This window comes from Rhinolophus ferrumequinum, chromosome 11 (genome assembly GCF_004115265.2).
Source record: "Rhinolophus ferrumequinum isolate MPI-CBG mRhiFer1 chromosome 11, mRhiFer1_v1.p, whole genome shotgun sequence".
NCBI lineage: Eukaryota > Metazoa > Chordata > Mammalia > Chiroptera > Rhinolophidae > Rhinolophus > Rhinolophus ferrumequinum.
In genome coordinates, this window is record NC_046294.1 from 35,779,116 (window position 1) to 35,805,522 (window position 26,407).

The following is a 26,407-nucleotide window of genomic DNA, read 5'->3' on the forward strand; positions in this document are numbered from 1 at the left end:
AATTGGAATGTATGATGGGAAGATGCTCAGGTCTAACCAAGCGCGTGGGAAGGGGCTTCCATTAGAGGACGAGAACACGGCAGTGGGCGGAATGCAGTGAGGAAGGGGAGGAGAATGCATGCCAGAGAGGTGCGTAGTGGCCAGGCCTCGGGTCTTCACAGCTCCTGGAGAGGATTTTAAACTTCATCCTGTGAATAATGGGAAGCTATTTTATGGTTATCATCTGAGTAGTGACATGATCATGTATGCAATTTTATGGCAAAAATTGTTGTGTAGACGATACAGTAGTTCTGGGCATATTTTTAAAATGAGAATGGCTAGGAGGAGGGTCTGGAGTGGTAAAAAGGAAAACCAGTGAGGAGATCATCGCAGTATTTCAGAGATGAGATGATGGTGGATGGGACTAGCGTAATGGCAGAAGAGATGGGCCAGAGGAGGTGAATTCAAGTATATGCCGAAGGTAGAAGAGACCAAATTTTCTAATTTGTGGGATGAAGGAGATGAGACAGAAGCATATGCAGGAAGGAAGAAAGACTTGGAAGGCAGGGAGATCAAGCTTTTTTTATTGAGGTAAATAAAATGCACGTAACAAAATTAACCATTTTAAAGTGAACAATTCAGTGGCATTTAGTACATTCACAACCCCTACCTCTATCTAGTTCAAAAAGGTTTCCACCATTCCAAAGTAAAACCCTGCGCTCACTAAGCAGTTGCTCCTCATTCCCCTCACCCCACTCCCATTACCACCCTACCCTTAGCAACCACCACACTGTGTTCTATTCCTATGGATTCACCTATTGTGGATATTTCATATAAATAGAATCACGCAATATGTGACCTTTATGTCTGGCTTTCACGTAGCATAATGTTTTCCAGGTTCATCCACGTTGTAGCTTGTATTAGTACTTCATTCTTTTCTTTATGGCTAAAGAGTGTTTCCTTGCATGTATATACCAGCTTGTTTATCCATTTATCCATAGACGGACATTTGCATTGTTTCCACCTTTCAGCTATTATGGTCATTACTGCTGTGAACATCTGTGTGTAAGGATTTGTTTGAGTACCTGCTTTCAGCTCTTTAGGGTATATACTTAGGAGTGGAATTGCTGGGACATGTTAATTTTTTGTTAAACTTTTTGAGGAACTGCCAAATTGTTTTCCATTTTCCATTCCCACCAGCAATGTACAAGGGTTCAAATTCCTCCACATCCCCACCAACACTTGTTATCGTCCCAAGTTCACTTTTGGATGTGTTAACATGCCAATGTGTCATGGAAGTGGAGATATAGAATAAGTTATTGGATAAAAGGTCTGGAGTTCAGAAGGGAGATTTGGGCTTGAGATACACAGTTTGGATTGTTAGCATATTAAGGGAACTCAAAGACATGAGAGACGATGCCATTGACGAGGAAAAGGGTACAGACTAGAAGAGAGGAGGGCCTAGATCCTTGCTCAGAGGAACCCTGAATGTCTGGAGGGAAAAGGAGAAGCTGGCAGAGACGATCAGGGAGAACCAATCCAAAGGTACTACCAAGCCACCTGAACAAGTGAAAAATGAGCTTGGGATGTGTCCCCTCTCAGAGATGTTTTGCTGAAGCCCTGGGAGTTCAGTGAGATGTCCTTCTTTACCATCCGTGGAGCCAACACGTTTAATACCTCAAAAGCCGTATCTCAGGGTCAGAAAATTCCTTTGCCATAGAGTCCGCAGATCAAGATGATAAGAAGAAAGGCCATTTCCCACCTGGGGACTACTGAACCCTGCTAAGTCGGTACAAAGATGTCCATGTCCTAACCTCTGGAACCTGTGAATACGTTATCTTACATGGCAAAAGGGGCTTTGCAAATGTGATCAAGAATTTTGAGACGGGATTATCTTCGATTATCTGGTAGGCACAAAGTAATCACAAAGGTCCTTACAAACGGTGTATGCTTGTTAAAACTCACAGAACTGTACATCTCAAAAGGGTGAATTTTACTATAAGTTATACATCAATAAACTTGACTTTTAAAAACTGAAGGAAAAATGTCCTACAATATAATGTGTTACATATACAGTCCTTTGGGACAGGACCTGATGGACTGAGCATTCAGTCAATAGATAACCTAGTCCAAATTTTTGGCTTCTGGGCCATGTTGTTCATATAGCATGCCATATGATTTTCTGCTAATGTAGCATGCTCACCTGCTTGCAGCTTCAAAACTTTCTTTAATTGGAAGGGTACTAAGCACTTACCTTCTAAAAAGTTCAACAAATGTTCTACCTCAAGGAAAAGGGGAAGGCACCAAGAGGATGATGAAGCAGAGCTGGACTAGCAAATAGCCTAGAAACGCAGAGATAAAGGTGGGGAGTAGGGATTGCTGTTTTAGTCGCCAACCGGGAGAAGCAATACAAGCCTATTAGAGGTCATTATGCTGATAAATAGATGGTATCTCGGTTTGGCGGGAATTGCCAACTCTGAATATTAGTCAGACTTCTGTTGTTAAGGTTGGCTGACCAGTTTAGTTAAAACACCAGTCAGAAACACGTAAAGGCTAACTAACGCCTGTGATGTGAATCTCGGCGCCTCCGGGCGCGGACCATCAGCACCCAGCGGAGGTCAGCTCTGGCCCAGGCTGCTCCGGCCCAGGCTCCCCTGCCCGGCAGGCAAACCCCCTTCTCATTGGCTACTGCCCGGCTGCCTCGGGCGCCCATTGGCCCGCCCCGACGCCCGCTACTATAAAAGGCGGGCGGCGCTAGTCCGCGCGGGTTGATCCAGTTCACCGCTAGTGGCGCCGGAGGTGAGTAAGGTGACTCTTTCTCGCCGGAATCAGGGACCACCCTCGCGGATTTGGGGGGCGCTGGGTCGGCGTGGGGTGGAGGCAGTATTACCCTCCCGGGAGGTAAATGCCCATGGGGAGCTGGGTCGGGGAAGTCGGAGTTGTACCCTTGTAGTCACTCATTCTTTCCTCTTACGCGCTTTGGGGAGAAAAAGCACTATTTTTGACCACCTTCTTTGCTCTGGAAACACTCATCTTTATACTCATCTGATTTCACCTTAACAAAACACCCTGTCGAGTAGATATATCTCTTGCATTTTACAGATGAGGAAACTGAGGTTCAGAGTCCAACCGAAGTCTGTTATGTTAGCATAAACAGACCATTCTTCTTCCTTCCCTTCCTCTCCGTCAAATGGCAACCTCTCTTTTTTTTACATTCTCCTTCCATAAAGGGAACCCTCCCTTAGACACCCCCAAAGAAAAGGGAGTCTCAGATGCAAAGCCTCTCAGCATCACACCTACCCTCTTCACCTCCACCCCAACACAGGACGAAGAACTTGATTGCAAGGTTACAACTGACACGGAGGCATAGGGCCTAGTTGTTCAGATCCAGTCAACGGTCCAGGTAAGCTTAACTTTGCCTCTGACCATTTGGTTTTCAGAGGTTTCACATTAACTCCTCATTGATGCTCTAATGTAGTTGACTTGGGGGACAAAAAGACTAGAATTGAACTTTCTGACCGAGTAAAAGATTGTGCCTGTCAATTTATTCTCAAAGAAGGATGGAATTCACTTATTTTGTTTAAAAGTGAATGTGAACACAGCTTAAAGTAGCTATAAATGTTTCTGTAAAGCTATCATCTGTTGTTTATGAATCTTACCATGGGAGTTCATTTGTACATGTGTAATTATTAGATTAGATTATCTTCAAGTTAGGATGTATCTTCTATTTCCATTTTCTTTACTAGTGCCTTTATTTCCTTGAATAATGTTTTTCATGGGCAGTGTTTTCTTTTGTATTCCATTTTCCCTTTCACCCTCATGCCTTCTTCCCCCCCACCCCCATTTAGAAAAGAAAATCAAGATTCTCTGGAGAAGTCTCTCCTTCCACACCAGTCCTCCCACAGCTTTTAGTTCTGTTTTCAAACAGCATTCATTTTTTCAAAATACTTTAATTTGGTAGTGCTTTGTGTTTCCTAGATCAGATGAATTTAAATTACACTTGGTACTGATTAAGGGGAGAAATGAGTTAGTCAATGTATACACCTTGACCCCTCCTCTACCAAGGGCTGCTGATCTTTTGACCTCCTTCTTGGTGTGTCTTCCTTATTTCCAGTGGCATATCCTGCACACCAGTGCATCCTTAGGCAGACCAGGAAATGCAATAGAACAGCTAGCCCTGCCTTTCTCAGGAAAAAGGAAATGCCATTGGCATTGACCTATTAGAGTAATGCTTTAAGAAGACAATATATACTTCTTGATGAGACATGGATTCAAACAGGTGACCCACTGGACACTTTATAGCCTTTTGTCTTACCAGGCTAGTACTGTGGGTTTTGCCCCTGAAGGAGTAGGAGGGGTGGGCAGATTGAAGGGGGAAAGATAAAAAGTGACAAGGGAAAATGTTGAGGTTCTCAAAGGGGGCTTGGGTGTAGTTGAATAAAGGAAAAAAGAACTGATGCCTCAAGCTCTGTCATCCAGGCGAAGTTATAGCCACATTTTAGTAAAGATCAAAGCTCTATAAGCTTATTTTGGAGTTGGGAGTGGGGCAGGGGTGATAATTCTTTTCTTCTAGTTTTTCAGCAGAATTTACCTTTGAGAATTTCATTTTTATATTGCCTTGAACAAGAGAGAGAGGAATGTTTCCAAATCTCAATGTAAAAGGCCTCGTATGTCATAAACATTCAATTAACGTATCCTTCACCTGCCTCTGCCCCCACCCACTAGGGAGATGTTGGTGGCAAAACCAGATCCATTCCAGAACCAGGGGAAGACAGAATCATGAACTGCAAAGGATGGGCTTAGACCAGCCGTGAGTGTTAGTACCTTCTTACAAGGGCTCCTGCTAGGGGAACTTAAGGGCCAGTTTTGAAATGTGAAAGGAATTCTGTATATAGTTTTATATGAAGAGTTCCCTAAGCTCTGAGAGATTGTTGAAGGATGAACTCTCAGGAGATCTGAAACTTGTCACTTTTCTTTACTCTTCTTTGATCTTAGCTCCCAGTTGTTAAAATTTACTTACATTATGAAAATAGTGATGGACCAGGATGTAGCTTATATTTGCAGAATCCCCTTCCTTCAGCCTGCCATAGTGACGATATCAGGGAAAATGGGGACTCAGTAAATATTGGCTGACTAAGTAATTGTACTTCTGGGTCTTTATCTGTTTGTTTGCAAAATAGCTGCTAAATTATTCACTTGAGATTTGCAACTTAATATTTTTTAGAGGTTTCATAATAAATCAACCAATGAAACTGAAAATCACCTTAGGACAAAAGAATATTTACATTTTATATCATAAAACAACATTTCCATGTGCTTGCTACCATAAGAAATAGGTTTATAACCATCTTATAAAATGCTTAATTCCCAGGGCAAGAAAAATTCTTAGCCTCCTCTGGGGAGTTTAAAATGTCAATAGCATCACATTTAACATTTTCTCTTTTTTTTAAAACTGGGAAATTTGGGATTTACACTTTGTAATATTAGAGCTAGTATTAATTACTTAGTGCAGGTCAGCAACTGTTCTAAGGGTTTTATATATTTTATATATATTTAATCCTTTTTATAACCATGAGATTGGTGCTAATTATCCTCCCTTCAATTTTGCAAATAAGGAAATTGATGCACATAGAAATTATAGCTTACCTAGATGGATTTGTAGATAGATTTGTTGCTAGCAATTTGCTATATTATTTTACATCTCTTTTATTATTTGCATCTGCATACTATAATTCAAAGCCACCCATACTCTGTGTGAAAAAAAAGTCCATGATCTTTGAGTGATAGTTAGACAGATAAGAAATGTTTCCCAAGGTTTTCATATCTCTGAAGGCACTTTGAGAATGTATATTTGAGACCATGCCTGAATTTTTAGCTCCCAAGCACCAATTCAGAATTTCCTGTGTATACTTAAGTTTACATTAAGAAATGGTTAATTCTGTGGAAGCTGAAAATCTCTTTTTGGATCCCTTGCTTCTCATCTATAAATCCTTTCTGATTAGAGACTTATGGATGGGCCAGAAACCGTCTCCAATCATCTTTCGGCTCTCATGAGTTATTGGTCATGGGGAGGGGAAGTTAGGGCCTTGGGTATGCTCTTCAGATATCACAGCTGGGATCTCAGGGTCCCATTCCCTTCTTATTTGTACTTATTGGAAAATCTGTCTTTTCTCCTCCCCCGCCTTCATACATAAGTCTGTGAATTCCTTGGAGGCAGATCGTCTTCTTTGTTTTTTAACCTTTATTGCCCTATCACTGGATGTGGTACTTTATATACATGAATGTGCTTGAGTTGGAATTTCATTTATTTTACCATTAGTGATCATTTTAATCACAGAAAAAAATGTACGTTATTTTAAGTTTAACTGGTCACTTTTTTTAATTAAAATGTATTGGTTAGTAAAATTATATAGGTTTCAAGTGTACAATTCTGTAATATATCACCTATAAATCACATTGTGTGTTCACCACCCAGCATCAGTTCTCCTTCCATCACCATATATTTGACCCCGTTTACCCTCATCAACCAGCCCCCTCCCCTTGCCCTCTGGTAACCACTAAACTATTGTCTGTGTCTGTGAGTTTTTGTTTCTTTATTTGTTTTCTTATTCCTTTCTTACTTTCAGTTTTATCCCACATATCACTGAAATCATATGGTTCTCGACTTTTCTGTGTGACTTATTTCTCTTCACATAATAATCTCAAGATCCATCCATTTTGTCACAAATGGCACTATTTCATCTTTTCTTATGGCAGAGTAGTATTCCATCGTGTATATGTACCACATCTCCTTTATCCAGTCATCTATCGAAGGACACTTTGGTTGTTTCCATGTTTTGGCTGCCATAAATAAAGCTGCAGTGAACATCGGAGCACATATATCTTTACGAATAAATGTTTTCAGCTTTTTTTGGTATATACCCAGGTGAGGGATTGCTGGGTCGTATGGTAAAGCATTAACATAGAGATTGTTTTAGTTGTAGAAAATAAATTGACAGTTAACTTTGCTGTATTAGAAAGGTTAAGTAGTATGCCCAAGATCATACTGATAAACATCAGATCAGTGATTAGATATGTCTGACTTCACATTCCAGATAATTCCTTACACTGTTTTGCAGTGTAAACAGGAGATTGAGAAGATGTCAAAATAGGTATCTAGTTCATTTTCCAAGAAGACAGCTTTCAACTAGATGCCATGAATTTTGTTCTGCCTTCTGTGTTTCTGAACATGTTTAGGGTAATCCGGTGAAATCAGATCCATATGTTAACATTCACATTTTCAAGGACACAGTTTTACATATGTGTTCTCACAGTCTCTAGTTATGTGACCATGGGCAGGTTAGTTTCTCTAAGCTTCAGTTTTTCATTTATAAAATGGGTGTAATTCCTATCCCCTCCCTCCAAGATTTTATGAGAAGTAGATGGGGTAAGATTAATGCATGATATTTATAGACACTTGACAAATGTCAGTTCCCTTACCTACCTCTTGGGTTGCTAAGAGTGGATGGAATCTTGCCATCATAGAGTGGGGAATTTCTTATCTCCATACTTTCTGAACTTACATGTAGAAGTCCTTCAACTTAGTATGTGCCTGATAAATACTTGTTAAACTAAATTGCAAAGGTATCATATCATACAAACTGTATTCTGAAACAGAAAATTGTATTCCATTGGCAAGTTTAGTAGCAGACTATTGTTTATGACAATACAGTTGAAAATTACTGAGCCATATTTGGTACTTTATATCCTCTATCAAGCCTGATGGGTCTATTGGGCTCCCTCTTATAAGGAGCCCTAAAATGTTACAGTATTTAAGAAAAAGGAAAGAGAAAACTCACAAGAGCTCTCTGGACAGAAAGACAAAAATGTATAAAGCCCCTCATTTTGCATCATCCTATAGAAAAGCATTTCAAAGCCAGGGTTTTAGCTTAATAGAAAACTACCTCGTCCTTCCTTTTCTCATTTAACCTTCAATCAGATGAGCCATGGTCCTTAGAAGGATATTTGGATGGTCCTTGAAGATCAAACTCCCCCGCATTCCCTGCACAGAGCCTTTTGAAGGATCTGGCCCCACTTACCTTGCCTACGTGATTTCTCACTGCTCTGTATTGGTTGGTCACCTCCTCATCTTTTGTCTTTTACCTCCTCATCTGCTGCTTCCCCCCCTTTTCTTTAAGGTCCAATTCAAACACATCTTCTTCACTGAAACATCTCCACACATGTACCACAATACTCTAGTCACTGCCATCCCTACGCCATCTGTGTTCTCTGTTACAATGCTTATCCTCTGCATTGTCATTCTTTCTCTACCAGACTTTCGGTTCCCCAAGAGTGGGGACCATGTCTCTAATCAGTGTTTCATTCCGTTATTCATTTGATGACATCTGTCTGTTGCCTAATATGTGCAGGGACTGTGTGAGGTGCTGCAGATACAATGGTGAGTAAAAGCATACATGATCTCTGCTCTTTTAGAGCTCACAGTTCAGTTGGAGAGACACACATAACCAAACACTCACTGAAACAGAGCTACAACTGCCCTGGTGACTGTTGTGACAAATGATAGGCACGTGGTGTAGTGATTGATAATCAACGCTAAGGGGAGTTGACTTGGGGAGGTCAGGGAAGGCTCCCACGAGTCAGTGAAGTTTGAGCTGGGGGATTGGAATGCGGTGTATCTGGCTTCAATCCACGGCATCACCACTATACCTGTGCTCAGTGGTCATGCCACACACAGCCTTGCTTGGATCAGTGAGTGAGAGCAGGTGAAAGACAGTGGACTCAGTTATATTAAGTGAAGTTGTTAAAGGTTAATTCCACTATAACTACAATATGAAAGGCAATTAGGAAGAATTAATTACCAAAGGGAAACTAATAAGACTAAATCCTCAATATGCTGTTACCATTTAAACAAATCTTATTTCTCAAGTATGTATTTCTCAATTGAATATCACCAATTGTGCCCTATTTCTGTCTTTCACAATAGCCTCACCTCCCCCAACACACACACACACGCACAGTTGGATTTATAATAATATAGCACTTGTAGGCGAATATTGAAAAAGCTTCAGGGCCCATGTCCTAGGGTTTTCCACAGGCAGAGCGCCAAGGAGATACTTGCATGGAACTAGAATTCTCTCAGCTAGTAGTTATTCTTTTAATCCACGTGTCCAGAGCTGCCTAGGCTTGTGAATGTACAAAAGAAGTAGAAAGCCTTGTCCCTGTACTGAAGGAGCCTGCTGCCTTGTTAGAAGACACGCCCGAATAAAACATATGGGAAAGCCATTCAAGACCCGGTATAATAAAGTGCTGAAATTATTGGCAGAGAGGAGGTAGGCTTTCGTAGAGGAAGAGCTCCCAGTTCAGGCCATAATAGTCAGAAAGACAGCAAGAAGCCAGTGGGCTTGAGTTGTGCCACAAAAGAGGGGTTGGATTAGAAGGGAAAAAAAATGTGACCACTAACAGGTATAGTATCCCGGGACATTCTGGGCGCTAAGTAGGCAATGCTGTATCTTCATTTGGTTTCATTGCAGCCTTGCAAAGCAGATCTGCACATCCCTGTTCTACAGGTGAGGAAAGTCAAGCTTGTTTAGTGTTATACAATATTGTCTTAGTTTCAATCAAATATTGTCTACGTTGCACAACTTCTTTTTTAGACCTTTCCTTATTTTCATACTTTATTTTTAGAGAAGTACACCAAATTCATCATGATTGAAGACAATAAGGAAAACAAAGAGCATTCCTTAGAAAGGGGGAGGGCAACGCTCATTTTTTCCTTAAAGAATGAAGTTGGAGGACTTATAAAAGCACTGAAAATCTTCCAGGTAAGCACTCTTCATATTTCTGCATAAACTCTACTAAAACAAGTCTCTAAAATTATATTTAAAATATAGATAATTGGAAATTCTTCAAAGATAGACTACAGACATTTTTTAGAACTTAAATTTTTAAAATATTGCCCAATTCTAACAAATGGGCAAGGGCTACAAATGTTCTACAGAAGAGGAGCAGCAAATAGCTAATAAAGAAATGGGGAAAGAAAGGTTCACGGCATAGATTTCAGAGAAGCAAATTTTAATTAAAGAGAATATTAAAATTTTAACTAATGGAATATTATTTAATGATATGATTAATATAGTTAATGATATTTTTCTTTAGCAAAATAACAAATATTTTACAATTATACTGTTCCCCATCGTCAGCATTTCAATGCATTTGACACTTCAATACACCTTTGATGTGAGGGTAAATTGGTATCGTGTAGGGAAACAATCTGGTAATATGTATTTATGAGCCTTAAAATGTTCACATCTTTTTACCCAGGAATTCCACTTTCATAAAGCTATCTTCAGGAGGTAGGGGTTAGGGAGGCAGTACATGAATAATTCTTGAGTATTTACTGTGTCAGGTGTCCTGCTAGATACAAAGGGTGTGAACCAGAACAAAGTAGCCACACGGCCCATGCCCTCACTGTGTGTATAAGCCCGTGGGCAGTACAGACACTAAAGAAATAATGATAGCAAGTAAATAATTACACGTGTGCAAAGTGACCTGAAAGAGAAGTACCGGGTACTATGATAGTATTGAATGAGGGGACCTAACCTAGACTCATTTCAGTTCCTACCTGCTCCGTGGAAATGTCTGCTCTCTCTAATCCATGATGCTTTTTCCCTTCGCCGACCGTCTTAAGCACCTGAACACCCCCTACTTGTATTTTCTCTTAGTCTTTCATGTGTTAGACAACTAGATTATAAACCCCTTGTGTGTCTTACCCTTCTTTGTATGCTTCACAGCCTTTACTGGGCTACATCGGTGTTCACTAAGGCAATTTAGATTGAACTGGTTGGCACTGGATACCATTTACTCTAACCTTCTCATCTTTTAGATGAAACACTGTTGGGTGACTGGTTCTTATGTTTCATGATGATGCTAGTGTTTTCCTCAGCTGCCCAAATTGGTAAGAGAAGATACCCTCTTCCCACAGATTTACACATGAGGTACCCACAGCTTAGGCTGGCATGAAGAGATCAGAAGAACCAATCTGGTTCAGCCGGTTACTAAGCTTGTAGCGTAAGAGGTTTTAGGTGTTAAATACTCTGCTCAAGCTGTTCATTTAATTTTATTAAATGCATTTTTGCAAAGGAAACTTTTCTTTCTAAAGGACTAACATTATTATCGCTTTTTGAAAACTAAGCTTTTTATTGATGAGAATTTTCAAAAGGTTCTTTTGATCTAGGAGACTTGGTATTTTGATTTGAAGACCAAACATTTCTGGCAATCTCAGAGACTTCTGGTAGGTGTTATCTTAGTTTCTGGAGGGTGTGATGAATTTTTCAAAATTTTTGGAATAGTACCTAAGGTTTAGGAGGAATTATTTTGCTGTTGGCAGCACTAAAAACAGCCTTTTCTCCCTTTGGTTAGTATGACAAGTGTGAAATTGATTTTTAGTGGTAGCAAAAGTTATCTATTCAGAGACTATTACCATTTATGGCAGTCCTGTGTAATCTTCACCCTCTGCTTCACACAGGAGAAACATGTGAACCTGTTACATATCGAGTCCCGAAAATCAAAGAGAAGAAACTCAGAATTTGAGTTTTTTGTTGACTGTGATATCAACAGAGAACAATTGAATGATATTTTTCATTTGTTGAAGTCTCATACTAATGTTCTCTCTGTGAATCCACCTGATAATTTTACCATGAAGGAAGATGGTAAGTGTGAAATGTGGAAATACTACTCAAAAAGTAAAGTACATAATGTGTGTCCAGTCTTATATTTATCTTAGAGGATGACAGTAAAAATAAAACTGTCTTCAAATTGCTTACAGTCTGGTAATGAAGCAAAATTACACAAAATGTAATTGCTAAAAATTCTCAAGAAAAATTATAAGGCAACACTTTATCAAGTGTGAGAGAAGCGAAAAGGAAGCCTCGAGTATGCCAAAGTATTCAGAATAGTTAGAAATCGATTAGGTTGTCTCCATTTCCAAATCATCAAGCATTTCTTGGTTTCACAAACCTCCCGTTCACAATCCCTGAGCACTTAGCAACGCTCACAGGGCTTAGAATCTAGTACATATTAAGTGAGTGCTTGAATTGGTTGAGAATGTTCACAGTGGCCGACCACTAAGACATGAAATGCACTATGTACAACATTCCTTCCTGTTCCCACTTCCTCCAAAAGCAAATGAAGAAGCAGTAAAGCCATCTAAGATTTCAGATAACAAAGTTAAAATCAGATAGCAAAGATAGGCTAAGATCTTCTGTTGTGAAAAAACCCTGTGGTTTATTTGGAGCAAAAGAGAAATGGATAATTTAGCCACGTTGTATAGATGATGTTAAATTTAAAATATCCCTTCAGATTATATCACACTGTTTGGGTGTGATCAGGGCTGACATTCATCTGTTATGTATTTATATGGCTGTGTAAGTTACTAAAATATTGATATACTTCCATTTCTGGCTGGCAGAAAGCTGCTTCCCTGAGTCCCTCGAGTGTTCCCCACTATGCCTAAAGCCCGTGTGTTCCAGATCCTTCCCTGGGAGTTCCATGCCCACCACACATTGCTACAGGGTTAACATCTGGCAGAGCGGGAGCCTAGGACTCTGCTTGTGTCCATTTTAAATGATGTGATTGGTACCCTGTTGTATTTGTTGTAAAATCTCTTGATTATCACTTCTGGGTATGTTAGAAAAAGCATTAGATTGAAGAAAGAAGGATTGAGTTTAGTACTCTCTCTTCCATTAGGCGAGGGATGACTTTGGATAAATTACCTTTCTGGACTTTGGTTACCTCTTCATTTCATTTTATAGAAATGAGGAGTGTCATAGAGGCTAATGGTTCAGTTGATATCTAGGGAACACAGCTTGGGTCAGATATTTCTACTAAGAAACAGAAATACACAAATATATAGTCCCTACCTTAGAGTCATTCCCATTCTTTCCTGTAAGACCGACATACACAGATACATTATAGTGAAACAGTAAAAGCTTTTAGAAAATGAGAAACATAGTGTCACAGGAACCCTGAGGACAGAGAACTAGTTCCACCACAGAGTCATAGAAGGCTTGTTTGATTTGGGCCTTGAGGGAGGAGAAAGATATTCTCAGGAAACAGAAGATTGCGGTGGAGCAGGAAGTCAGAGTGGGATAGGTATTTCATGCAGAAGAATGGCATATGCAAAAACCCAGAGTCTATGAGGGACTGTATGATGGTGAGAGGATCAAAGTGACCTAAATGGTCTCTAAGATTCTTTTCATCAACAAAAATAAACATTCAAAGTTCTTATTAAATTTGCACCTTGGTATGTGAAGTTGTACATCCCTATTCTGCCTTTTCTTTTTAGGGTAGGTAAATATGTAGCTTAAAAATTTTTTTTGAACTTTTGGTCTATTAGCAAAGTACAGCATTTCTTCAATACTTAGGAAATTAAGTCTCATAAAAATTTTTAAGGGTCATCAAAAATTTTGATTAAAATTTACGTATTAGAAATAGAGCAGTTTTATGAATTTTGCCTCAATGTACAAACTAAAAATCTCATCGAAATGCATTTATGACTTTCTTAATTTCTTCTTCCTTATTGCCTTATTTAAGATCGTCTCTTCAACTGTTAGTGGTTTTTATATTTTGCAGGTATGGAAACTGTTCCTTGGTTTCCAAAGAAGATTTCTGACCTGGACCACTGCGCCAACAGAGTTCTGATGTATGGCTCTGAGCTGGATGCTGACCATCCTGTAAATATTTTTATTATATATTTTCCTGAAAATAATTTAAAGCAAACTAAATATAAAGGGCATTTTTTTTTCTTTTTTGGAGAAAGCGCTATTCTAGATTAAATAGGATCTTGTTGTAATTTGGATTTCAGGAAGTTTAGAGACCTCCCTGTTGGTGGGATTGAGACTATCTTCCTGAAGAGCATCTAACTTTATTGGCTCCAAAGCATCTGCCAGATGCCTGGCATTTCTACTAGTATGAGCTATTTATTTCAAGAGTTATACTAAAATCAAGACAGTATCTGCAGTCAGTTTTTATTAAAATGGGCATGGGTTATTGGAAAGGGGAGTAAAGATAGGACGGAGAGAACATTATCACCCACTCTGCCCAGCATAATTGGTTTATTAGGCAGTTGATGAACTAGGAAGTTGTTTCCTTGGGAAAGTATGTGGGGTGCAATACAGGCATGCAATTGGAGAATTAATAAATCCAGAGCATTAAGGTTGCTTATGGAGCTCTAGGATTCTGGGAGGGGAGGAGAGAAACGAGTGCAATTGTAAAGTCGCATAGACCCAGACTTTAATCTTGCTTCTACCACTTATTAGCTCTGTGATGGTGACCGTACATTGCCTTACACAGCTCCCAGCCAACCCATCCATTTACTCTATAATATCTTTTGACTAATTTATAAATTGCTCTACCTGCGTTCAGGAAGCTTACAGTCTAGTTGAAAAGGGTAAAGCACACGTAGATAAATAAACACATATGAGATTAAAATGTGAAAAGTGTGGTAAGTGGCATGAACAAATTGCTTTACGATATGTATATGAGAACAAATACGTCCAGCTGAAAAGATCAGTCAAGTGATTAAGAAAAAAAAGTCTCACTTTGGAAAAGAGCCTGTATTTAACTAGGGTGGTGCCTTTATGATTCTTCAAATGATTTTATTTTTGTAGCTACTATTGTATTTTTGTATGCTTATATCCATAGTATCTTTTATCTTTGTAGCCACTATAGTATAAAGCTATCCTATAACACTGACTTTCAAAATGATTATAAGTTTCTAAACAAAATAACAATTATGGAGCTCTTTAATATAATATCTTGGGTAATAATAAAGATGTTTTCTCAATATCATTTGTCAAGTGTATTTGTGTATGAATACTTAAAAACTTTTCTTTAATTATCAGGGCTTCAAAGACAATGTGTATCGTAAAAGACGGAAATATTTTGCGGACTTGGCTATGAACTACAAATAGTAAGTGCATTATAAATATACCTTATATAACTTAAAAATAATAAAATAAATAATAGAGTAAATTATGCTCATTTAGTAAATAGAGAATAAGATAAGTGCTACTGTTTATTGAATGCAAATTCAAAATAACTTCTTCCTTTTATTTCACTAGTGGAGACCCCATTCCTAAGGTCGAATTCACTGAAGAGGAAATTAAGACCTGGGGAACTGTGTTCCGGGAGCTCAACAAACTTTACCCAACCCACGCCTGCAGAGAGTATCTCAAAAATTTACCTTTGCTTTCTAAGTATTGTGGATATCGGGAAGATAATATTCCACAGTTGGAAGATGTTTCAAACTTTTTAAAAGGTAATAAGCTAATTAATGTTTTGGGATGTGGAACTCTGTTTTGATCATGACAGAATTTTTAATAGAGGAATAAAGTCCATTTATATGGGAGGTCAGAATTTTCCTGTACTCTGCCCTGGAGTATTGGATCCTGTACTAGGCACCGCGTTTAAGAGGGGCAGTCAGAACCTGGAGAAAGCATAGAAGAAAATGAGCAGAATTTTAAGGGGATTGAAAAAGGTATCATTTGAATAAAATTTGAAGTACTCTTAGGGTGTTTGACCTGGAGATTTAAGGGACATTATAACTTTGTTTAAATATTTGAAGTTCATCTTATCTTATAGAGGGATTGCTACTCATATGTGACCCTAAAGTAAAGGACTGTTGGGTAGAAACTGCAAGGTTTGGGCTTGAAATGGAAATGGAACAGGCTCACGAGGTGGTTAGTTCACCATCCATGGAGGTGCTCACGCAGAAGTTTCACACCCTCTTGTCAGAGATGTGGTAGAGGTGTATTTCAAGGGAAATATCAAAGGGAGAAACCAAAATTAGAAGACCGTTCAAACAAAACATAGGTTTGACAGGCCTACTTACACTGTCAAGTATCGTGGCCTCTAGATACATGTGGCTGTTTAAATAATTAAAATTAATGTAAATCAAAATGTTAATTCCCCAGCCTCACTAGCCACATTTCACATATTCAAGAGCACATGTGACTAGTGACTATCCTACTCAGTAGCCTGGATACAGAGCATTTCCATCAATGTGGAAAGTTCTACTGGACCATGAAGTCTCCCCATCAAAATGGGAGAATCCAAGTACAAAGCTACTGGGTGGAACTGGAATCCCAGAGTGTGAAGGTTTGAAATGAAGGGCAAGATTGGAGCTTAGAGAGCTCCCCTGAGCCACTGCGGCTCAGTGACGGCTGCTTTCACAGTGGGTATGCAGTCTTGCCTGTTAGGGGGTGGAAGAGCACCTTCTGGTTTAGGTAAAATAAAGAAACTACTTTAGAAGAGGAAGTACTGGCTAAAAATGGCATAGATTCAAAAATGGTTCTTATCTAAATTAATAGATCTTGTTAGTGAGTTGTTTTTCTTAAAGTTAAGATTGTCTAGGGGATGGTCTAAACTCTTTAGGGAGATAGCGAGGTGTAGTATAGGAGACCCACACCTATGAGGGTGGTTCTCATCCTACCTTTATCATCTACTGTGTGGCCTCGGGCACATTACTGAGTCTGTAAGCCTTGGTTTTATAGTTGTCATAACAAGGAGAATAACTCATACTATGAACATGAAGGGAGATGTGATATGTAAAAGGTATAACCCATTGCCTGGCCATGGTGAGTGCTTGATAATTATTACTTCCCCATAGTACACACAGGATAAATTTTAGTTTCATGTCTTTTTTCAAAGTGTTACTTGGTGCCACTGGGTGAGTTAAAATGCTGCAGTAAATGGTCTGTTCTGGTGAAGATTTTTGCTGTATTTTCTCCCTTGCTTTGCAGAGCGCACAGGTTTTTCCATCCGTCCTGTGGCTGGTTACTTATCACCAAGGGACTTCTTATCGGGTTTAGCCTTTCGCGTTTTTCACTGCACACAGTATGTGAGACACAGTTCAGACCCCCTTTACACCCCAGAGCCGTAAGTATTTCTACTTCAGCATTCATTCATCAAATAGCTTTTTGTAATAATGGTACCTACCTCATGAGTTTTTTGTGAAGATTAAACGAATGAGCACATGTAAAGCATTTAGAGCATAATACGTGCTCCGTGCTCTGTGTATGTTAGCCATTATTATTACTATTATTGATTGACAGCCTGTTAGATGACAGGCACTGTTCTAAGTATAGAGGATGTAACACTGAAAAAAAATCAGACAAAAATTCCTGCCTTCCTACAGTTTATATTCCAGTGGGGGATACAGATAATAAACATATATATATATATATTTATTATTTTTTTCAGATGAGTGCCATAGAGAAAATTAAAAATAAAGCAGGGAAAGTAGATGGAGGGCTGTATTGCTATTGCTATTTTAAAAAGGATGGTCAGGGAATGCCTTGCAGGGAAGGTGACATTTGAGCAGAGACCTGATTTTGGGTGGGGTGGGGGGTGTGTAGATGTCTATGGGTGTCTGTCAATAAGTACATATATATGTGTGTGTGTGTTTGTGAGTGGCCATGGTATTGAACCAAAATTGTTTCTTTATTTGATTAGTGTCCTTTGTGATTTATTTCCAAAGTAATACTACCTGACCAATTTGAATAAACATAAGACCTGATTTTAATTTGATTGAATAGTTGATTGATGCATTTATGTTAATTAAGCATCACATCTGTGACAGACTTGTACCTCTTTTCCAGGGATACCTGCCATGAGCTCTTAGGTCATGTCCCCCTTTTGGCTGAACCTAGTTTTGCACAATTCTCCCAAGAGATTGGCCTGGCATCCCTTGGAGCTTCAGAGGAGATTGTTCAAAAACTGGCAACGGTATAAATCTGGAACTAGCTATCTAGATCAGTAATTCTTTTTTTTTTTAACTTTTATTTATTTTTAAGTGTGTTTTTCCAGGACCCATCAAATCCAACTCAAGTAGTTGTTTCAATTTAGTTGTGGGGTGCGCCGCTCACAGTGGCCCATATGGGGATCGAACCAGCAACCTTGTCGTTAAGAGCACACACTCTAACCAACTGAGCTAACTGGCCACCTGTAGTAGCAAGGGGCTACGTTTTCTGAGGCCACAGAATTTGGGTGTCAAATATGCATTCACTATGCACACTGAGACAAAGTTGAGGCAGCAAAACACTATTTATTAAGTGAGGCAATAAGTAAGATAGACAGAATAAAGCAAAGTAAGACAAAGAGCAACAGTGAGTTCTCACCACCCGAAGAGTGTTTCCAAGGTGCTGGGGAACCGAGACAGCGTCTTAGCTTCAGGTGTGTCCGGTGAGCGTCCCCGTTGGGGAGTTCTGACTTGGGCTCCCCCAGGACACTAACTATATAGGGTTTTTTCCAATAGATTACCAGTCGGGAAAGAATGCTAGGCCATAATGATTCCAATCAGCAAGAATGGGGACAATGAATCACAAGTTTCAGGGTAATTATCTAGGGTAGAAGGCAGGGCACATAATTTCGGCAGTTTCACAATGCACATGGGGTTACTATGGCCACAGGGCAACCTACGTGATCCTATTCATGTGTTTCACCGGCGGGTCAGCTATTGCTCAACCAGGGGGGCTGGCGAGGCCTTCCCAAGTTTACTCCTGCTGACTGGGGAGTCAATGTCCAGGTGCCACCTGGACAGAGCTTTCCCCTGATGCAACAAGTGGAAGGCACAAAGGGGCACCTAACTCACATTATATTTACTTCACACCACCCCAAGATCAGTAATTCTAAATGGGGGGGATGTGAATATTTGCATAGTTTAAAAGTGCATATTTAAGATGACCATTAAAAAATGTTTCTTTGTTCATATTTAGTTTAATTTAAAAAATTTAAATAACATTCAAGGAGGATGTAAATTGTAAGATTTTTCAAAGAGAGAAATGAGCTTAAGAAAAGGCAGAGAAACACACGAGTACAAGAATGTTCATAGTTTGTATATGTTCTTTTTCCAGTAAAACTGATAGGTTCCCTAAAATGATACTAAAACTATTTTTGAGCAGTATGTACGAAGCACCATGCTGGAAATACAAAGATGAGGAAGGCCCAGTACCTGCCTTGAAGGAACTTCTACATTACTTGAGGAGACAGTTGTGTTTACAAATAAGACAGTGATAGAGAGGTTCAGGCAGAATGATCTGGGAGGGTGAGGGTTTCGTGGAAGAGGAGCATCTGGACTAACCCAGGAAAGATGAGACATGTTTTTAAGACAGGAGGAGGAGCATCGTGGGGCAAGGGCACACCCGGGAAGGCGAGGAGATGCTTCCTGCTTCCTGCGTCTGGAGAAACAACAGGAAGCCAGAGCAGAGAGTGTGAGGGTGGGGAAGGCGGTGTGAAATAGGCTCCATGCTTAGAACAGTGCTTCTCCAATTGGGGCTTGGGGACCACGGGCGTCCCTGAGACCCTTTCATGAGGTCAAAATCATGCGTAGGTAAAAGATCCATTGGAAGTGCAAAGTAGATGTAACAGACAGAGTTCACTGATAGTTTTAGATTCCACATTGCAGCTGAAATTGAAGAAACTACCACTTTGAGTTTTGATGTAGAGTCAAAGAAGAATATCCACAATTATCGTTAAAGGCTATTACAATATTCAACCCTCTTACAACTACCTATCTGTGTGAAGCTGAATTTTCTTCATCTATTTTAACCATATGTATTAGCCATTATTATTACTACTAATAATAATTGACAACCTGTGAGGTGACAGGTGCTATTTTAAGCATAGAGGATGTAAAGCTGGAAAAAAAAAAAGACAAAAATTCCTGTCTTCACAGAGCTTATATTCCAGTGGGGGAATATATTAATACATAATGAGCAAATTTATTGCAACAGGTTACATACAGAAGTAGATATGAGAATCCATCTGTTTTCTAGGCAGACATTAAATAATATCTAGCCAGACATTGAAAAGATTCACAACAATGTAAAACAATGCTACCTTTTCCCACATTTTTTTGTTTTGTACAATAGAGTTGCTTTTCATTAAAATGTTACTTATGTTACCATAACATGGTTTATTATATTTTAAAATTCATTAGTGAACATTTAAATTTTTTCTGATTTTTTTTTTTTAATATGGTAGATACAACTAGATATAACCCACATAAACAAAAGGTCTTTGGGGTCCTCAGTAATTATTAAGAGTATATAAAGATCCTGGGAACAAAAGTTTGTGAAGTGCTGATTTAGAATGAGGCCAGATTGCAGAAATATTGTGAATTAGTCTGGGAGTCTTGGACTTTATTCCAGGGTACTTTGGGTCATGAAGAGTTGTAATTTGTTTTACATTGAGCCATTCAGGATGTGAAAGTAATATTGGTATCCTTTTGCAGTGCTACTTTTTCACTGTGGAGTTTGGTCTGTGTAAACAAGATGGGCAGCTGAGAGTCTTTGGCGCCGGCTTACTTTCTTCTATCAGTGAACTCAAAGTAAGAGTTGTAAATCTTTGCACATAACTATATTCATTTAATATAATTGATACGACCGGAAATAGTTTTTGGGTTTGAACAAGAGCTTACTATGGAAGATACTTAGGGTGGCAGTAAACATTACTTAAGAGATGCTTTTCTTGATTTCCCAAGTTTTCAGACATCTATCTGTCTGTCTATCTATCTATCTATCTATCTATCTATCTATCTATCTATCTATCTATCCATCCACCTTTCTATCAATCATCTACCTATCTCTATATATCTTTTAAATAAAAAAAATATTTTAAAGCTCTTGTTTGCAACTTCTTGCTATTTTCTCACTATTTTTGGTGTGCTAGCAATAACTTCTAGGGAGTTTTTTGAGATTTATTATTTTATCCAATAAAGGAATAAACAGGTTTGTTGAGTGATGGGTGTGTATGAAACTGTCCAAAGGACTGTGCCGCTCTCAAGGAGCCGACCAGCTGGTGGTGGGTACAAGTCATGCACAGGAATAACTAGTGCATGTAGAAAGTAGGTGCCATAATGTGGCTCCGTGGGCGCCTCCTACCTGGAGAAGAGTGTTAGAACAATCAAGATGATGGGCATTTATGGAGAAGCCATTTGTTTTGCTGGAGAGTGTTATGGGTTAAATAAATATAAGCCATTTGTTGTACTAGAGAATATTATGGGTTAAATAGAACTATAGGAAATAAGTTTGGAATTGTAGGTTGGGGCCATTGCATTAGTAATACATTCAGAGGTGTGGTGTTTCTGGCAGTTGTGTGTTGAATGTGATCAATGAAAATAGTATTCTTTGATTCCCTGACTCTTTGTCCTCTAGCATGCACTTTCTGGACATGCCAAAGTAAAGCCCTTTGACCCCAAGGTTACCTGCAAACAGGAATGTCTCATCACAACTTTTCAGGATGTCTACTTTGTATCTGAAAGCTTTGAAGATGCAAAGGAGAAGATGAGGTAAAGTATATCTTCCTCCTGTCTTAATTTTCCTTGGCAAAAGAGAGGTCCGATAATGTTGTGAAATCACAGAAGTCAGCAACTGGATAACTAGAAGCCTACTGCCTATAACATATCTCTCTTTCACAACAAATATTTAGACTATGCTGTTCATAATGATGTTTGGTAGTTGCAAATATGAGTCAGATACATTGAGAAATTGGTTTCTTCTCATTTCTTCCATTCAGAGAGCTTAGAATCTAATAGGAAAAATAAACTATACACAAATTACTATATAACAAAGTAGAAAGTCTTAGAGGAGATACATATGAAACATTGTTCAGCATTTTACTCAGGAGCAATTCAGTTCAGCTTGGGGAACAAGAAAAGCTTAATGGCATTTTAGAAGGGACTTGAAGGATAGATAGATAGCATTTAGATATGTTAAGTTATAGGCTAAGGGACAGCAGGAAAAAGCTAAGGAGATGGAAAAATATAGGAGACGTGTGATGCAATTAAAGCTTTGCTTTAACTATGAGTCAGCTAAGTGTGTTATTAAGAAAGGAGGGTATTGGAGCCAGAGAAACTACTTCGATTTCTACAATACTTAAACTGAAAATAAAAACTGGAACTAAGGTAGAGCTTGTAGGAAAAGAAAGGATAGCAGAATCAACAAAACAACATTTGGTGGAAGGGGTCATGAGGTCTTATTGTGACAATGGAGACAGATAGGGGTTGAAGACATGCTCGTTGTCTTCCAGAGATTTTTTTCCAGTTGGGGAGTTAAGCTGTGCACAGAACCAGGTAACACTACCAGAAGGGCTGCCTCTAGTACCTATGGTACCTTCGTGCCAACTAGGAGAGGGGGGCCCCTCTGGGTAGACTAGGTGGATTGCAAGCTGGATTTCAGCCTCTGCTCGTGTAAAGTTGTTCTCAGCTGCATGATCATCCCTAGGGTTCCCGAAAACGATTGTTCTTGGGGGTGCGCCAAAGGAGAGGTTCAAAGTTTGGCTTGATAAAGAAGGCAGAACTTTCATGCTTGAAGTAAGGGTAGAATTTAGGTCATTTGAGAGAGGCTAGAGGAACACATTCTAAGCAGAAAGCATGGACATGTGCAGGAGGCAGGACTGTTCTTGGCCTATCTCAGTATGTGTGTGTGTGTGTGTAGGTGTAGTTATGGAAATCACAGGGGTCCGTTATTAATGTGGTGGTGTTGTCATTGTCCACTGATAAAGCTACTGTGATAGGACTCCTTACTGTAGTTAAGAGATGGACAAAGTAAGAAATTGTTAAGCCCCCACAGGATCTTGCCCTGGCAATGCAGGACGGATGTATCCATGACTACTTTACCTTTTCTACCTGTGTGGGATTCCCAGGGGCCTCTGCACATGCAGTGTAGGGAAGTAGGTCAGGTTGGTTGCATGACCATCTAATAAACATTGGCCTGTTGTCTAGTGTGTGAAATAGATTTGCTGTTGTTTATTTTGTTTTCATCATTTCCTCCCCGAGACTATTGCCTTTTACTTGTTGTTGTTTTTGTTTTACTAGAGAATTCACCAAAACAATTAAGCGCCCCTTTGGAGTGAAGTATAATCCGTATACACGGAGTATTCAGATCTTGAAAGACACCAAGAGCATAACCAGTGCCATGAACGAGCTGCGCCATGACCTTGACGTTGTCAGTGACGCCCTTGCCAAGGTCAGCAGGCAGCTGAGCATCTGACAGTTGCCAGTCTTAATCCTGAGAGCATCTGAGCATCAATTAAGAGGCCCGTCGGCCAACTCTTGCTTTTCTTGAAGGCTTGGTCATGGAGAAACAGCAGCCAAATAATATTTTCTTCTCTTGTTCCTTACTGGATCATTAGTCTTTGAAAATTTGTATCTGGATACTCGAGCCACCACCTATTATTATTATTATTTGGTAACAGCTTTAGTAAAATAAGATTCACATACCATACAATTCACTGACCACCGTTTTTTAATTTTATTTTTTATTTATTTATTTTTTATACACAGAGGTTGTTTGACTCAACAGACAGATCTAGTTCCAGCCTGATTCTGTTTCCCAGTCCGTGTTGAGTAAAATGACCTTGATGACCACTTAAACTATCTGGATGGGTGTTATGGTGCTGGTCTATGTTGTTACCTAAGATCCGCTTATTTCTCAAGTATCTTGCTTATCACTGAATTTTCACTGAGCTCCATCACGTTCACACCCCTAAACTTAATAGACCAGCTGTCAGCATGAGAAAAAGTATAAAGGCCTTCACACATAAAGCATACTTAGTAAAGAACAAGTAGTATCGTTTCAAGCGTAGTGTCTTGTAGGGAAATAGGAGTAGCTAAGTCTGGAAAGGTTGATTGGGATATAATCCTTATGACCAGACTAAGAATTTGGGACTTAGTTTTGAAGGCATTAGGGAGCCCCTTCTCAAGTGACCAGCCCCCTTGAAACTCTTTCCATTCTATGGCATTGCATGATGCTGGTTTCGTTTTAGCTTATCTGTCCTCCTCATGGAGCCCAAGGGAACTTGGAGGGTGTACCACTTGTAAGGAAGGCCCTGTGTACTCAGACATGCAGCCCCAGGTATCGTGAGGTGATTGTCCTCCGGTTAGCAGGAGACAAGTGTTGTCAAAGGGAGAGTTCAAACAGATAGAGGAGAAAAGCACAAAGTTAAAGTTGGAAAAGCAGTGCTGAGCCCTTTATTTCCAAGGTAGAAGGTGACACCATCAATAGGAAGCAAGTCATGAGGGTAGAGTGGGGAAACAGGGAGGAAATGGAATGTACATTCTAGCAATGTCAGGAAGCACATTCTAGGACCGACACTGTAATAGTGGAAGGCTTGTAAGATTGGCTTTTATGTGGTGTCAGCTGTGTAGTACAGGGAGTAGGCCTGATATGAACGGGTGAAGCTGGACTCCTAAACACATGCTGTGTCTCTTTAGTTTGCTCCTTTCTTCCCCTCTACCCACTAAAGGAAGACTTTCCTCAAGTGTGTCGTTGGCCTTCTCTCTCTGCTATCTCTTCATGGGGAATATCTACAACCATGACTTCAATTCTTATTTTGTGTGACTGTCATATTTGCAGTTCTAACACTAACATCTTTCTTGAAATTTTGCCTCTCGATTTCAGCTGTCTGCGGGATATTTCCATCTAAATGTCCCATAAATTAGGCCAACGTCGTACAACTTTTTGTGGCACCATTCATATAGAATGAAATGTGGTTATGTAATGTGGCTGCCCTGCCAAGTATTTCATACTCAGCAAGACCAAAACGAAACTCAGAATCGCCTGAATATTATCCCCCGACAGCTTCTTCTCCCAGTGATCTCATTTCTATTAATGCTATTTGAAGGGTCATATTTTCAGCCAATTTTCCATTCCTAAGAAACTGTGTTCTTATTTTTTCACATTAATAGACAAACTATACACCATTTAACATGTTTTATTTCAACAGACTGCTAGATCTTTTAATCCTTTTTAGACTTCAAAAGAAATTATAAAAATCTCTCTAAAAATTACTTTCATTTTATGTTATATTAGGAAATAGAATTGGGAAAGGTAATTCATGCTATTTCATATATTTACTTATTTATAAATTTTAATAGCTGATTAACCATTAAATATACATTTGATAGTAAATACTTCTAAGTCAGTTAATCTAAAAAGCATTTGAAATATTCCTTAACTAGTTTACAGTTAGTGTATTTGGTTGCAAGGAAATCTATTGTAAGCTAACCAAGATAGATGGTAAATAATAGCAAATTATGCATATTGTATCTGGTTATTTTCATACTTTGATCATGGTGAAGGATCATAGTTATTGAATTTTAAAATGATGGTATTTAAAATCACTCTGTGACTAAATAAATGTTTAAAGGCATAACCATTATAATTCACAGCTTTAGAATAATGGAAATATTTAATGATTGATTTCAGTGCTTTTAACCTCTGGATTTGTGATATTAAATAAATCAGGATTCCTGAGAGTCTTAGAATTTTCATGCATTTTAAATGTATATCTTCAAAGCATCCAGGAATATGTTAATAGTTACTCAAATATGAGAACAGAATTGAGCCAAAAGTTTGGTTCATAATTCTTAATTACTGATTTGCTACTCAAAGACATATAGTATTTTCCTGACTTTTTGAAGAAAGCTCCAAAAGCTGGACATCAGAATGCCTACATTTCTTAATCTGCCTATTTTGTCATTCATAATTATATATAGTAATAACCCACGAAAATGTACGGAATTAGAATGAATTTTTAAGTTCATTTCCAAATTGAAAAAAAAATACTGGAATTCTTTAAAGAACATATAATAGAATTCATGTATTAATTTCTAGGAATTGTATAAGTATACTGTGGCCTATTTCAGTCTAGTCTTTGTTTTACAATGTAATATACATTTATGATTTGCAAGTTTGTTATTCAACTGGATAATAAATGGACACAAAATTCATGTTCTCAACAAGCATTTATTTTTTTGTCAAGCATGTTAAAAACTGATTTAAATATATATAGCAATTGCCTTAGTTTAAAAAAATCTATCAAATCCTTACACTTCTTAAAAAGTCTATGAATATGTGAGATAAAGGAAGCCGAACACACCTAGAATCCAGTAACCACTTTTCAAAATTCTTGGTAAAGTGTCATTCTCATGTTCCTCATCTGTAAAACGAGCTAAATCTATTTCACTGGGTCATTGGAGGAATTATGTTGTGAGAAGACTTGTGAAAAGAAACATATTATTCACATGTAAAGAATCATTAATATAAATCAACTCTCCTAATCAGAGATCTTCCATAGTTTCTGGTTGATTTTATCTTCCTCTGGAGGGAATTAACTTTTACCTTTAGCAGGAAGTACATATATAATGGCATGGAAAGATCTTCTTAGTCCAGTTAGGGATTAAGCCAATTTCAGTCTTTGTGAGGGCTGGTCTATTTTCAGTACACCTCTACTCTTAGGGTTTGGCTTTTTAGGGATCCCAAAGGAAAGCTATGACTGTGTCTCTGGGCTTCTCCTTGTGGAATCCTGGACTCCTACTATTGTCCCCTCCTTCATTCTCATCCCTTCTACCCCCATAAGATTGCTAAAG

General features: G+C 38.8%; 1 protein-coding gene across 5 annotated transcripts; it reads left to right on the forward strand.

Moving 5' to 3' along the window:
• Nucleotides 1-2,744: 2,744 nt before the first annotated feature.
• Nucleotides 2,745-25,752, forward strand: TPH1 (tryptophan hydroxylase 1). 5 transcript variants are annotated; one of them, XM_033120015.1, is made up of 13 exons: nucleotides 2,745-2,778; nucleotides 3,305-3,382; nucleotides 4,705-4,795; nucleotides 9,664-9,800; nucleotides 11,504-11,687; nucleotides 13,609-13,709; nucleotides 14,880-14,947; nucleotides 15,099-15,295; nucleotides 16,779-16,914; nucleotides 17,637-17,763; nucleotides 20,270-20,365; nucleotides 21,192-21,325; nucleotides 22,853-25,752. In XM_033120015.1, the coding sequence occupies exons 4-13, from the start codon at nucleotides 9,684-9,686 to the stop codon at nucleotides 23,025-23,027; spliced, it is 1,335 nt and encodes a 444-aa protein (XP_032975906.1). In that variant the 5' UTR covers nucleotides 2,745-2,778; nucleotides 3,305-3,382; nucleotides 4,705-4,795; nucleotides 9,664-9,683; the 3' UTR covers nucleotides 23,028-25,752. The 5 variants fall into 5 exon arrangements, with proteins under 5 accessions (XP_032975906.1, XP_032975905.1, XP_032975902.1 ...); XM_033120014.1 differs by having other exon boundaries at nucleotides 4,705-4,789; XM_033120011.1 differs by lacking the exon at nucleotides 4,705-4,795.
• The last annotated feature ends 655 nt before the right edge of the window (nucleotides 25,753-26,407 follow it).